This window comes from Puma concolor, chromosome A2 (genome assembly GCF_028749965.1).
Source record: "Puma concolor isolate L17-30 chromosome A2, mPumCon1.1.hap2, whole genome shotgun sequence".
Classification (NCBI taxonomy): domain Eukaryota; kingdom Metazoa; phylum Chordata; class Mammalia; order Carnivora; family Felidae; genus Puma; species Puma concolor.
The window spans coordinates 163,512,022-163,526,407 of NC_141668.1; the positions used below are offsets into that span (position 1 = coordinate 163,512,022).

Consider the following 14,386-nt stretch of genomic DNA (forward strand, 5'->3'; position numbering starts at 1 on the left):
ACCTCCCTGGCGTTGGTGACAGTCACTTCCCAGAATCAGTTCATGGCTTTGCAGTTGGGTAGGACATGGTGCGAAGCCTCGGATGGCCTCCCCATCACGAGCGACTCAACAATGGGCCAGCGCAAACTTACAAATGAGAGGGAGGCTGGGGTCCTGACCTCGGTCATAGAGCCAACGAGCGGAAGCCCCGGGGTGTGGGCGGAACAGCCACCTGCAGGCGAGGGGACAGTCACAGAGAAGCTCCGCTCTCTAGGCCCCTGGCAGTTCTTGCTTCCGGAAGCCTGAGCTGCCTTGACCTTGCTCTTGGCCGGCCCCCTTCACTTAATAGGCATTTATTGAGTGCCTGCTGGGAGCCAAGCACTGGGAGCCCAGCAATGTACGAAACAAGACGTAACCCCTGCCTCGGCCGAGCCAACATTTGAGTGGCGAACACAGGTGAAAAACACAGCAATAACACTGTCAAGGTGCCGATTCGCTGTTCGGAAACTTTCTGTGCCTCGGTCTCCTCATCTGTAAAATGGGAGCAAAGCAGTCCCCACCTCAAGGTATGTGATGGGGACTGAACTCACAAACTGAGTGCCTGGTCCTGTGGCCGCTGTCACTATCCTACAGTGATCTCTGTTCCTCGTTATCGTTATATTTCAGGCCCTCTGTAAGGCAGGCAGTGTAGCCCCGAACCCAGCTTCCAACCCAGCTCTGCCGAGGCCACGTGACCTTGAGCCATCCCTTCCCCGAGCCTCGGTTGCCCCGTCTGTGAAACGGGCGTGGTAACTTGACCCCCCCCCCCCCCAAGGCTGTGGGGTCAGAATGAGCTGAACACCCAACTCCAGTTACGTTCTTCCTCCCTTGACCTTTTTTGCTGGGCTTCCTGCAAATAGGCAATTTTTATAAAAGTCACCAGCCCTGGGCAGAGGTGTGTGTGTGGTGGTGGGGGAGGTCTATCTAGGTCCAACAAAATCTTGAGTGACCCCCTGGTGGATGGTGTCACCCTTGTGGGCTGCAGCCCCTGGGGTCCGAGGGACCAGCAGTCATTTCATCAACTCTGGAAATAATGAACACAATAGAAAGCATGGTCACCATGGCTATGGTCTAGAGTCAGCAACACAGGCATATGCCGGGGGCTCTCGTGCTAAATGCCTCCCTCCCTCTAGCCGTTCAAGGCTCAGAACCCTCCCTGGGTGTTCATCTTTTTATTTTATTTTTTTTTGAGAGTGAGAGGGTGCAAGTGAGCGAGGACCAGAGAGAGAGAGAGAAGCGGGGCACGAGCTCACCCGGTGTGGGACTCCAACTCGTGAACCGTGCGATCCTGGCCTGAGCCAAAGTCAAGATGCTGAATGACTGAGTCACCCAGGCGCCCTCGGTGCCTAGTCATCTTACTGGGCGGTAAAAGCTGAACCCCTCACCATGGCCCACGAGCCCCTGCGCGACCTGCCCAGTCACCCCCAGGCCCTCGTCTCCCTCCACTCTCCCTCTTACTCACTCGGCGCCAGCCACCCTGGTCCCCTCACGGTTCCTCAAACGCACTTAGCCAGCTCCAGCCCCGGGGCCTTTATACAGGCTGTTCCCTCTTTCTGGAACGCTATGCCCTCAAATACCTGCTCGGCTCTCTCACTCACTTTTCATTCAGCTCTCTATTCAAACGTCCCGCCCGGGGAAGGCCTGCCCCAAACCCTCTTTCCAAGTTAGCCACAGCCCCTGTATCAGCCAGGCGGGGTCAGGTGATGCTGCGTAACAGATGGCCCCTCAATCTCGACAGTTCACTTCCCACGCATGCTACACGCCCCTCACGGCTTGGCAGGGGGGCTCTGCTTTATCAGAATGACTCAGGGACTCAGGCTGAGGAAGCAGCCACCGTCCAGATGTCCTACGGTTGTGACAGGAGAAAAGAGAGCTCTCGGGGGGGGGGGGGGGGGCCCTGCACAGGCAATTAAATAATTTGGCCCAGAAGCGACCCACAAGACTTCCGGCCACGGCTCATTGGCCGGAACGCATGGCAGGACCCCCGCAAAAGGGGCCAGGACAGGGCATCCCACTGTGTGGTGACAATGGATGACACACAGCACCTTTGACTACCAGACCCTTACTCTCTCTGCCCTTTCCCTGCCTTGTTCTTCTTCACGGCACGTATCACCTCGGACACCCACGCTCACTTACTGATTTCTCGTCCGTGTCCCCAGTTAAGCGCCAGGAACACCGGGCAAGGATTTTGCTCTGTGCCCTGCTGTGTCCCCAGAGCCCTGAACAGGGCCCAGCACGCAGTAGGTGCTCAATAAGTATCAGGACAAGGGCCGTACGAATGTATGAGAGACGTTCTCTCCCGTCTCGAGCCTCGGGAGCCAAAACTGGGATGCGGGAGGCCGCCTACCCACGGTGGGGCCCCCTCCCAAGCCTGAACGTGGCTCCACAGCAGTTCCCGGGCCCAAGCCCTGGATGTGACACACCCCTAGAGACAGGGAATGCTCTCTCCTTCCAAACCCTCCCTGGCTTCAGGGACGCTGCTAACCCACCCGCCCCAAGAGCTTAGACGCCACACGCCAGCCGGTCCGGTTCCTTAAACACCAAGACGCTGAGCGTCCGACTTCAACTCAGGTCCTGATCTCGCGGTTCGCGAGTTCGAGCCCCGCGTCGGGCTCTGTGCTGGCAGCTCGGGGCCTGGAGCCTGCCTCGGATTCTGGGTCTCCCTCTCTCTCCGCCCCTCCCCCGCTTGCGCTCTGTCCCTCAAAAAAGTGAATAAACATTAAAAAAAAATTTTTTTTAATTTTTCTAACGGTTGAGACGGGTAACTTTATGTGGCGTGTCTTTTGCCGCAATAACACACACAAGGTGTGAGCCTCACCGTCCCCGTGACCAAGTTCCATTCCGCGGAACAGTCGTCTGGCTCACTGTAATTACAGATTCTTCCTCAGGGTCGCGAAGACGTGCTCCAAGGCCACTTCTTGAACCCCAGAGACGAAACAGGGAAGTGACGGACACACGGCAGCGCAAGGTGCCCCGCTCGGTGAGGTTTCTCGGGGACAGAGCGGCGAGGCGGGGGTGTCCCTTCTGCCTCCTTCACAGCCCATGCCCTGCCTGAGCTCTGGGTCTGCACTGAAGGAGGATAAATCCTGGCTGCCATCACCCCCCCCCCCCCCCCCCAGAGAAGAGCGTGGGTCTTGAGCTCGTGCATCTGGTTGTACCCATCACAAACCTGAATCGTCTGCTCTTCTGAATCGCCCACAGGCCTGCTACACCCCCGATTTGGCTGTAACTCCATTAAAGCCTCCGCGATCATCTTTAGCCGCCGAATCGGTCTCCGCACAAAAGGGGCGAATGTAATTTTCTATTTTTTTTTTTTTTAAATAAGGGTCTAAATAAAACAGGCTTTTTGGACGAGGTGGAACAGTCACGTGGCACAATATCCACAAAGCACAGAAGGCGACGCGGCGAAAAAGTCTCCCTCCCACCTTTTTCTCCCAGCCAACAAGTGCCTCCCACTCGGCCGCGGGTGACTGTTACTGTTTCCTGTGTCCCAAAAGAGGTATTCAATGTGTGTCAAAGCAAAGCATATTCTCATCATTCCTCTCCTTGCTTTGTAACTATTCTCACTGGTCGGCATCTGGCTGTTCTTTTTATTATTTTTTAAACTTTTTTTTTTTTTTTAATGTTTCTTTGTTTTTGAGAGACAGAGAGAGAGAGAGAGGGGAGGGGCACAGAGAGCAGGAGACACAGAATCCAAAGCGGGCTCCGAGCAGACAGTGGAGAGCCTGACGCAGGGCTCGAACTCACGAACTGTGAGATCCTGACCTGAGCTGAAGTCAGCTGCTTAACCGACCCAGCCACCCAGGCGCCCTAGGCATCTGGCTGTTCTTAACAAGAGTAGAAATTGCTCTCGGTGCCCTGCTCACATCCCCGTGGCATTTGTCATTTCTGCGCACACGGCCAGCAACCCAGGGCTGGCCCTCTGTGGCCTCTCAGCCCACAGGTACCCTGGGGGCGGCCCTCAGGCAATCCTGATGGGAGGTACGTCAACATTGTCCCCTGTGGGGGCACACATTCGATGAGCCCGGCAGCCCTGCAGTGTCACCCTTTAAGGGCTGCGTCCCCTTCCCTGCCTCACTTCCCCTGTCCCCTACAGGTGCTTCTTGGGACCACCTCTCTAATAAACCATGAACCTGCAGAACCTCGTCTCAGGGTCTGCATCTGGGGGGGTTGATGCAATGGAGGAGAGCGTCTTGTCCCGGAGAAGGCACCACCTCGTGCATGGGGAGCTTCCTACTTCCTTCTTTCCCCCTGCATTGGACTTCCTTGTATGCATTATTATAAATTAGCCACCCTCCTCCCGAGGCTTACGAGGCCCGTGGCAGTCTTTTGCACACCCTGAGCTATACGTCGTTCTGCACCTGAGCAAGCAAATCCTTGGATAATTCCTAGAGATGGGACAGTTGGGTCAAAGCATCCATGCTTCATCATCTTGACGGATTTTGCTAAATAGCCCTCTGTTTCTAACACGTTTCAAAACCCCAACAAATTTTACCGCTTTCCCCATTACCTTTATTTTTAATTTATTTTTCGTCTTGTTTTTTCCCCCATTCCTTTCTGATACCTTACCACCAAATGCAGGAGAGAAGCAGAGATGGTGAAATTAACTCGGCCAGTCTCTTGAGGGCTTTGAAGGGACAGCAGAGGTTTCTGGCTCCGCACCCCATTTGTGGAGACCCGGTATCCCGTCCCATAGACCCGTGGGCCAGGTATCACTGAGTGGGGGAGGGAGGGGCAGTGCCTCTACTGATTCGATTTATTTGTAATGTGCCGTGGGAGAGGCAACATTGTACTTACAATGGGGAAGAAGGCGAGGACCACTGTGATTTCAGCGATGAGAATGATAACGATGAGAATGATAACCATGAATAGGAAACATTGGAAGACACGGAGGGAAGGGAGGGAGGGGGCTGGGAGCCTGTGCAACCTTGTCCCTGCAGGGGAGGGACCTGTCCCTCTTCGCCTCATCCCCAGGCCACGTAGCCTCTTCAGTTTGAAAGAACTCAGCCTGGGTGGGGTGTGGGGGTTATTTCCTCTGTGTGTCATTTTCCTGCATTTGGCCAGGATGTTGGCACCGAGGTTTTCTTGGGAGCCAGTAGCTGGACCTCCGTTTCACGCCCAGAACTTTCTGGGCATCAGGAAGACCTATGAGGGACCTCCAGGTCAATAAAGGCTGTGTGCCCATGGAGGAAGCAGGAGGGAGGGTTGGAAGGACAGAACAGAGGCAGGAGGAGGGGAGGAGAAGCAGGCTGAAAACCTTTGCAAATGGGGGAAGAGGTAAAGGGGACAGACACGGGGGGGGGGACAGGTTGGTGGCTACAGGGTGGTGTGGGGGGGGGGGGGGGACTTAGGTCTGCTGGCTTATGTTTCAGACAAAATTCACCAGCCCAGGGGAAACCAATGAGAAAGGCAGCAAACAGAGGAGATGTCTCCAAGTTACCCCTCAAGGAGAAACTGCCGCTCAGCCCCGGCCTCAGTTTCCCCATTTGCACAACGTGGGGGTTGGACCAGCTCCAGGGGCGTCAGTGAGTTCTGCAGAGCTTCTGGGGGTCAGACGGGGGCAAAGGAAGGTCAGCTCCTGGCTCCCCTTTCATCTATTCCCATCTTTGCCTATTATGATCATGATTTTTAAAATCTGTTTGCACATCCAGGCTTGGAGTTGCCCGACCGGCCCGTGGCTGGCCTTATCTAGCTAAGAAAGGCAGGAAGGCACAGCAGCGGGTACACATCCAGGGACCCACAAGGACAAACACGGATGCAGGGCTTAGCAGTTGTGGAACCCTAGACTAGCGGCTCATGGGACAGAGAGCGAGGATTAATGTTATTACCATGTCCCCGCCTCTCGGTGACCGAGGTGGCCAGAGTACTGATATCCAGGCGTCTGTATGTCCTTGATAGGTTCCATTTTCAGAACCTACCCCTAATCTGCCCGCTTCTCCCCCCCTCCACAGCCTCATGCCTCCCAGCCCCCGCTGTCTCCCACCTGGACCAGCACAGTCCCTCCAGAGCGGTCTCCCCACACCGTTCCCCCAAGGGCCACCAGAGGGCGCCCGTGAGTCCCTGAGTCAGGGCTCCTACCTCTTCTCAGAATCCTCTGTGGCTCCCCACACCATCAAAATGATTTTGCTTTGCTTTTCTTTTTTTAATTTAATTTTTCTTTTTTCTTTTTTTAAGAAGACAGAGACAGCGGGGGAGAGAACCGAGGGAGAGAGAGAGAATCCTAAGCAGGCCCCGTGCTCAGCGCACAGCCCAACACTGGGCTCTATTCCACGACTTTGGGATCACGGCCTGAACCCAAAGCAAGAGTCCAATGCTCAACCGACTGAGCCACCCAGGCGCCCCCTTGAGTTTGCTTTTTTTGAGTGAGTTCTCAGAGGCTTTGGAGGGACAGGTACTAAGGGTAAGGTCAATCGGATTTGCTGATGGGTTGGACGTGGCGTGTGAGAGAGAGCACTCGGATTCCTCCAAGTTAAACTATAAATAAACTAGCAAATAGCGTCCGCATCAGATTGAAAAGGAAATGAAATATTTCAGGCACGGGACCTGTCCAATAAATAACTATTTGCTGAAGGGAGTAACTGAGGAATCAAGATGATAGAGCTTCAGGGAGGAGGGGAGTGGGGGCGGGGTGCTTTTAATCGTGGAGGTGGTTTACGCTCTGGGAGATGACCGTATTGAGGGTCTCCCTGAAACCCCCCCCCCCCCCCCCCACTGAAATAACCAGAGTTTTGCAGCAACACAGTGGAGGAAGGAAAACAAAACAAAAAAAATGCTGGAGACAAATTTTACCTAGGGTGGGATAATCCACTCAGACACGATTCTAAGGGAAATGGGAGTGGGGAGACTGGGGGCCAGACTTTGGGGGGTTAGCCAAGGCCGGATGGGGCGAGACACGTACAATCTGCAACACGCCGTCTGCACGATCGTGCTCAAAACTCTTGTACCTCGTGAACTTGGACACACACGACAGTGGCCACAGTGTTGCGTGAGTGGGAACATACACACGGGCTGATGACACAGACCAGCGTGCCCAGAAAAGACCCAAGAAAAATGGAAATTAGGGCAGGCGGGAGAGGACTGACCCCTACCTCACACCACGCTCCGATAATAAAACTCCCAAAAGCCAAAGAGCTAAAAGTGAGAAAGCAAGATTTAAAATTATGGGAAGAAGACCCGGGAGACTGTAATTTATGGCCTTGGGTGGGAGAGGAGTCCCGACCGACCGAGATACATCATAAAGGAAGAACACGGATGCATTCTGATGCCTTCGTATGAGACCACAAACGCTGAAAAGTAGGGGATGCCTGCCGCCAGGGGGCTGTGATGCGCGCGAGGAAGGATTCACACGGGACGGTACTTTGGGGTCTGTGTGCAGATCCGACTTACAAACAAGAGAGTGTCTCTGCTTCCTTTGGTTGCTCCAGACCACCGGGCAAAGCCAAGCAGCCCCGTGAGGCAGCTCATTGCCGGGCACAGGGAGCCAACGTGAAGGAGGTATGCGGAGGACAGCGCGAGGACCCTCGTCAGGACAGACCCTCTGAAGCTGCCATAGATGCCCCGGCCAATGAGGATCACACCAGATATCTTTGGGACAGGAGTCAGACAGGGAAAAACAGTCTGTCAGTTGTATACAAATGGAGCTCTCCCAGGGGAAGGGAGAAGAGCAAAGGTGGATAAAGTCAGCAAAAACATTAAAAAATGATAATACCCGTGTACCCAGAGTTAGCGAGGATGTGGAGAGATCGTCTCATATATGGTTGCCAGGCAACAGACTTGTGTGGGTGTGTGTGTGTGTGTGTGTGTGTGTGTGCGCGCGCGCGCGCGCGCGCGCGCGCGCGCGCGGGAGGACCCTTCGCAGTTCATGTTTAAAATGTTAAAGGTTTTGGGGCGCCTGGATGGCTCAGTCGTTAAGCGGCCGACTTCGGCTCAGGTCACGATCTCGCGGTCCGTGAGTTCGAGCCCCGCGTCGGGCTCTGTGCTGACAGCTCGGAGCCTGGAGCCTGTTTCAGAGTCTGTGTCTCCCTCTCTCTGACCCTCCCCCGTTCATGCTCTGTCTCTCTCTGTCTCAAAAATAAATAAACATTTAAAAATAAAAAATAAAAGGGGTGCCTGGGTGGCTCAGTCAGTTAAGCATCCGACTTCCGCTGAGGTCATGATCTCTTGGCTCGTGAGTTCGAGCCCCGAGTCAGGCTCTGTGCTGACGGCCCAGAGCCTGGAGCCTGCTTCGGATTCTGTGTCTCGTTCTCTCTCTGCCCCTCCCCCACTTGTGCTCTGTCTCTCTCTGTCTCTCAATCATAAATAAATGTAATAAAAAAAATTTTTTTTTTAAATGCTTCTTTATCTTGAGAGAGAGTATGTGCTCACGAGTGGGGGAAGGGCAGAGAGAGAGGGAGAGAAAGAGGCCCAAGCAGCCCCCGGGCGGTGAGTGCAGAGCCCCCTGCGGGGCTCCGTGAGGAGCTTGATCCCATGAACCGTGAGATCATGACCCAAGCTGAAATCAAGCGTTGGATGCTTAACCGACTGAGCCACCCAGGCGCCGCACGTGGAGCCTGCTTTAAAAAAGAAATGTACTTGAAAAAAAAAGGAAAGAAATGTACTTGTCTCATTTAACTCCCGTGAAAATGTTGCATCACAGGTATAACAAGATGAAGAGTGGTCTTTAATATCCTTCTTTTTTTCCTGGCAGTCTTTCCTTAGTGCGATTCTGCTACCAAAACAATTGCTTCTTTAATGAGGTACATTCTGGGTCACTTTCATAGTAAGAAAAAAAAGTCTTTTTCGAAAAATGTAAAGGACCGGGCAAATACCCCCTCCCTTTTGCCCTTCCCAAACAACTTAATTTTCCGAAAGATTTGACTTAGAGCCGAGCTCCTCCACGGCCAACCCGGCCCCCCTCCCCCATCACACTCTTCTGTGCTTGATTTCACCAACTCTGGGTCCATGGAGCCTACACCCGTTCGCAACCCGTCCTGCTCCTCGTCCGTCTGCCCTACATCCCTCCTGCTTCCCCGGAGACCACCGATCCGGATGCCGGTGAAATTTGGATCAACTTATTTCTGTCTTTGAGGGAGACAGCTATGGAGGAAGGGCGGCAAAGCCCCAGGGTCTGGGTGGTGACATACTTACCGCTGTGAAGCCATTGAAGAAAGATAACAGTCTCTTCCAGGAAGAGTAGGGAGTGTGCATTTCAGCCGTGTCAGCCAGACTGGGGTGCTCCGGAGGTTGAAGTCAGCATCTCTCCTAAACCCCTGGGCTACGGTTTCCCCAGATGGTATAGGGCCGGGGTCGGGGGCACCCAGGCTGGTTTGCTGTGCACCCCGCCCCCCCCCCCCCCCGCTCTCCTGGCAGCCTGATCGTCTGCCAGGGAGGGGACCCCAGCAGTTACCTCTCCTTCATAAGCTTTTATCACATCACAACTGGATGCTGGAGCAAAGGCTCCCAGTGCCAGGGAGGCAGATGCCCCGAAATGCCCCTGCGGGCTCCTCGTTCTCCACCAGAGGTGGAGAAAAGGCACGATGTGCTGCCCTGGTACCCCCTAGGTGCTACCTGGGCCCCGTAGGTATAGTGCTCAGCACTGACCACTCTTATGGTTAATAACCCCGCTACGCTGGGGGCTCCAAGTGGGTGGGGTCCTGGGCTGTCCTAGTCACGGTTGCGTTCCCAAAGCCTGGTACACAGTAGGTGCTCAAGAAACTGATGTGGAATAAATGAATGAGTGAATGAAGCTCCATGAAGCAGCATCTAGTTACAAGCCATCGGGTCCCCTAAGCCTCTGCCTACACATCAGCTCACTGAACTCATTCCTCTCACGGGGCTCAGAGGCCAAGGTAACTGCCCAAAGCCACACAGGAAGCAAGGTCAGTCAAGGCTGGGCTTTGAAGCTCCAAGAGGGACATGAAGGTGGCAACCTCTGACACCCCTCCACCCTGCCAACTCCGGCCCCACTTCCGCATTTCGGCCCAAACCTGTCCTTTCTCCCTCGGAAGGCTGCTCAGCCATAGCAGGTGAAGAAGGTTCCCTCGAGCCCTGTGCCATTGATCGCTGGGCCTTTCTCGGCGATGACAGACCCACAGCAGGCATTTCAGAGCAAAAATTATGCACTTGGGCATTGAGGGCTCCCCCCCAACTCCTGCAGCCCTTAGCCCACATTGTCTCCCTGCCCCCCCCACCCCCCCACCCCCCTACACCCCCAACCCCCCACCCCCCACCCAGGTCTGTGCTACTCCACTCATGTGCCCTCTTTATCCAGCCCTGGGTTGGAGGGTGTGTGTGAGCAGGTCCTTGGAGGGCTCAGGACTTTCAGAATCTTCTGTGACCGCCCCCGCCCCTACAAAGGGCTCAGCTCAAAGGGAGAAAATACTTTACATTTAAATAACAAATGTTTGTCAAACTGTCTGCTCTTTGGAATATGTGGAACTAAAGATGTTCATGTAGGAGTCACTGCGTCCTCCCTGGACGACAGGCCACATTCACGGCTAGGAGTGTGTCCTTCCATGACTTTCTCTAAAAGGTCATTTGAAATAAGGAGCCTAAGAGCCAGGGGCTGAGGGCCCGAAAGCGGGGACGCAAAGGAGGGCGAGAAAAATGGAGATGCGAGGGAGCATGGGGAAATGCAGGGATGCGCATGAGGGCGTGAAAATGTGGGCAAAAGTGGGCAGGAAAGTGTTGGCGCAAAGGAGGAAGGGAGAGGGGTGGCGCAGAGGGCAAGAAAATGGAACACAAGTAAGGGCAGGGAGGACGGGAGGCCGAAGGAGAACATGCGAACATGCCGGGGAGGGGGGGGGTAGCTGGAGGAAAAGTGGGACCCTAGGCCTGGCGGGTGAGGCACCTCCTCCGAAGCCCCGCCCCAGAGGCAGTCCCACCCCCCCCAAGTCCCCGCCCCGCCCCGGCGTCCCTGCAAGGACCAGGCTCCGGTCTCGGCCTCTCGCGCCCCCTGGCGGTCGTCAGCGGAAGCGCGGCCCCACACGGGTCCCCCACGCTAGTCACCCAGCCGGTCGCGGTCCCCCAGAGCCACCGCTCTGTCCGCCAGTGGGAGGAAATGGCGCGTGTCTGTGACGCACCCTCCAAGCCCCCCTAACCCACACCAACTGAACTGACGCGAAGAGACAGAATTGTGCAGGCATCCGGCGAATTACAAAGGTCAGACATTTGGCAAAAACAAAAAAACAAAAAGGCAAAAAAGAAAAAAGAAAAGCATACAGGAAATTAGTGCAATCTGTCAGTAATAGTTCAGAGGTTGTAGAAAACACTGAAAAGCTGCTCTTGAAGGGGAGCTGCAGAGCCACCAGGAAGACGTTTAAATATTACTGTAGAAATAGCAGAGTTACTCCAATTTTGCTTAATCACAGAGCTTAGGGTGTGTTAAGATAGTCATAGTTCATTTCTCTCCTGCTTTGTCTCCTTTTTTTTTTTTTAATGTTTGTTTTTGAGAGAGAGAGAGAGAGATCGGAAGTGAGGGGCCGAGAGAGAGGGAGACAGAGGATCCAAAGCGGGCTCTGAGCTGAGAGCAGAAAGCCCCATGTGGGGCTCGAACTCACAAACCGTGAGATCATGACCTGAGCTGAGGTCAGCCACTTAATCGGCTGAGCCACCCAGGCGCCCCAACTAGGGGGCATCTTATGGCTTCCGTTGTTTTAGTAACCATCATTGGGGGGTGCAGGTAACAAATCAGAAACGACTATCCAATAAAAAAAAAGTCTGGAGTGCAGGACAGAAAGGGAAAGGGTTTCTCTTGAGGTCTTTCTCCCTGGCTTGCACATGGGCATCTTCTCCAGGCGTCTTCACATGGTCTTCCCTCCGGGAGTATCTGTCACTTAATCTTCTTCCTCGAAGGACACCGGGCCCATCGGCTCAGGACCCATCCAGAGAGACATCATTTCACCTTCAATATCCGTCCATCGCTTGTAACAAGTTGATCCCACTGATGCAAAATGCTGATAATGGGACAAGCCACTTGGCGGGGAGAGGACATAGATAGTAACCCTCTGCATTTTACATCCAATGTTTCTGCAAGCCTAAAATTAAAACAATAAGTAAATTCTATTAATTAAAAAGAAGAAAACTCTGGTAGTGGCATTTTTTTTTTTTTTTTGCTCCACATTTGCACTATTTAATATTTATTTTTAAAGTCTTTTTTTAAAAGAGGAAATAGACGGGCACCTGGGTGGTTCAGTCAGTTAAGTGTCCGACTTCGGCTCAGGTCATGGATCTCACGGTTTGTGGGTTCGAGCCCTACGTTGGCCTCTGTGCTGACAGCTCAGAGCCTGGAGCCTGCTTCCGATGCTGTCTCCCTCTCTCTCTCTGACCGTCTCCTGCTCGTACTTTGTGTCTCTCTCTAAAAAATAAATAAACATTAAAAAAAAAAAAAGAAAGAACATGGAAATCTCTGCTATTTATTCACTGGTGGGGGAGGCAGGGTTGTTTTGAAAGAAATGAAATAATAAATCCCCAATTTACAGATGGATAAACTGAGGCATGAAAATTAAAACATCTGGCCCATGTCACAGATAGAAAGTGGTGAAAGTCAGAATTTGACCCCAGGGTTGCAGTCTTTTTTATTTTTAATTTTTTTCTTAATGTTGATTTATTTTTTTTTTCAACGTTTATTTATTTTTGGGACAGAGAGAGACAGAGCATGAACGGGGGAGGGGCAGAGAGAGAGAGGGAGACACAGAATCGGAAACAGGCTCCAGGCTCTGAGCCATCAGCCCAGAGCCTGATGCGGGGCTCGAACTCACCGACCGCGAGATCGTGACCTGGCTGAAGTCGGACGCTTAGCCGACTGCACCACCCAGGCGCCCCTATGTTGATTTATTTTTGAGAGCGTGAGCCGGGGTGGGGCAGAGAGAGAGGGAGACGCAGAATCCGAAACAGGCACCAGGCTCCGAGCTGTCAGCACAGAGCCCGACGCGGGGCTGGAACCCATGAACCGCGAGATCATGACCTGAGCTGAAGTCGGATGCTTAACCGACTGAGCCACCCACGCGCCCCCCAGGGTCGCAGTCGCCACATAGATGTTTTGGTGGTTTCAGGGCGCCCGTCCTGCCTTTTGCCCCTGAGGACAGACATACAGTCTTTCCTGTGTTAAAATATGGAATCCATCAGAGCCTCGGAGGTTCAATGGTGTGGAAAAACTATCTATCTCAGCAGCACTGCAGGGAGGACACAGCGGATTCCAAAGCTGTGCGTTCAGAACAATCCCAACTTTTGACAAAGGCGAGCGGATACCCGTTCTGTAGAGAAAAACGACCAGAATGAAAGCCACAACATCACCAGCGTCGGTGAGCTTTTGGACGACTTTCTTTGTTCTTATGTCGTTTTTCTCTGGAAATGTCCCTCCAGTGGTCTGTAAGGAGCATGTCTGCCTTAGGCACGCGGGGGGAAAAGATGTTTTTAAGAAAACGAAGGGAAGTTGCGATCGTAAAAGGGGACCCCGGGAGGGGCTGAAGGACAGGGGTCCAGGCTGCAACAACAGGTGCTGTCTGGGAGCAGGACCTCTGCATTCTTGGACGAGTCCTCTCGCCGTCTCCGGGGACATCTTGCTGCCTCTGGTGTCGATGTTGGAAACCGCGACCTCCTCTGTGACCACGGGAGTGAGAGAGAATTTGCAGAGACAAAAACCGGCCTGGCCCCAGACTCAGCCATGATCTCAGGGGTCAGGGAAAACAGTCCCACCCAGCCCCGGAATTTCCTCCGCAGGCTGCACGCGGACTGTTTTCTGTCGTTCTCTCTTAACAGATCTGAAAGAGTTGGCGTGTCCGTTTCTTGGAGCCCCTGCATTTTGCTTGACAATCCAGAGGGACCGTGGGGGGAAGCCTCGTGTTCCAGGCCACGCTGCTGAGATCCGAGGGCTGTCTTCTGAGTCCAAAGTCAGGCCTTCTCTGTGATCGGTGGCAACTGCCCGTTTGCTAATTCATCCTACTTTTGGAATGCGAGCATCCATTGAGCGCCTAGTGTATGCCAACCGCTGTACCAAAACAAACCAGGTGCCGTCCCTGCCTTCACGAACTCAGATACTAGAGGGACCCAGGTGTGTAAACAGATGATTACAATACCGGAGCTGGCTTCTTTCTGAGAACATGGGCCAGCAGCGATCTGGCTACCTGACACGGCAGCCTGGTCCGGTATTGTGGTCCCCAGCTTGAACCCTCATTCCTTGGGCCAGGAAGTGCTCACGCCTCCATGAGCCAAAGGGGACTCTTCCCCTGCGGTCGTCCCATTTGGAAGTCTGGCCTTATCTCCGCACTGCGGTCTCCTCCTCTCGGGCCTGGCTTCTGGAGCCTGCCAGGGGTAGGCTCTGAGCCTTCCTTCTCGGCCCTTCTAACACCCCAGGATCGTCCAGGCATCACCTGACGCCTTCTAGGTGTTT

General features: G+C 53.9%; 1 protein-coding gene and 1 long non-coding RNA gene across 2 annotated transcripts; both read right to left on the reverse strand.

Annotated features, from left to right (window-relative positions):
• Nucleotides 1-163: 163 nt before the first annotated feature.
• Nucleotides 164-9,204, reverse strand: TSPAN16 (tetraspanin 16). The gene is given in 6 exon segments (XM_086682856.1): nt 164-211; nt 2,837-2,891; nt 2,893-2,942; nt 4,816-4,896; nt 7,405-7,602; nt 9,145-9,204. Coding segments are annotated over 6 exon segments (492 nt in total).
• A 1,925-nt stretch (nt 9,205-11,129) lies between these two features.
• LOC147583772 (uncharacterized) lies at nt 11,130-13,796 on the reverse strand. The gene is made up of 2 exons (XR_015243430.1): nt 13,089-13,796; nt 11,130-12,032 (listed from the first exon to the last, which is right to left on the reverse strand). It is a non-coding gene; the product is annotated as an uncharacterized LOC147583772 (long non-coding RNA).
• Nucleotides 13,797-14,386: the final 590 nt, after the last annotated feature.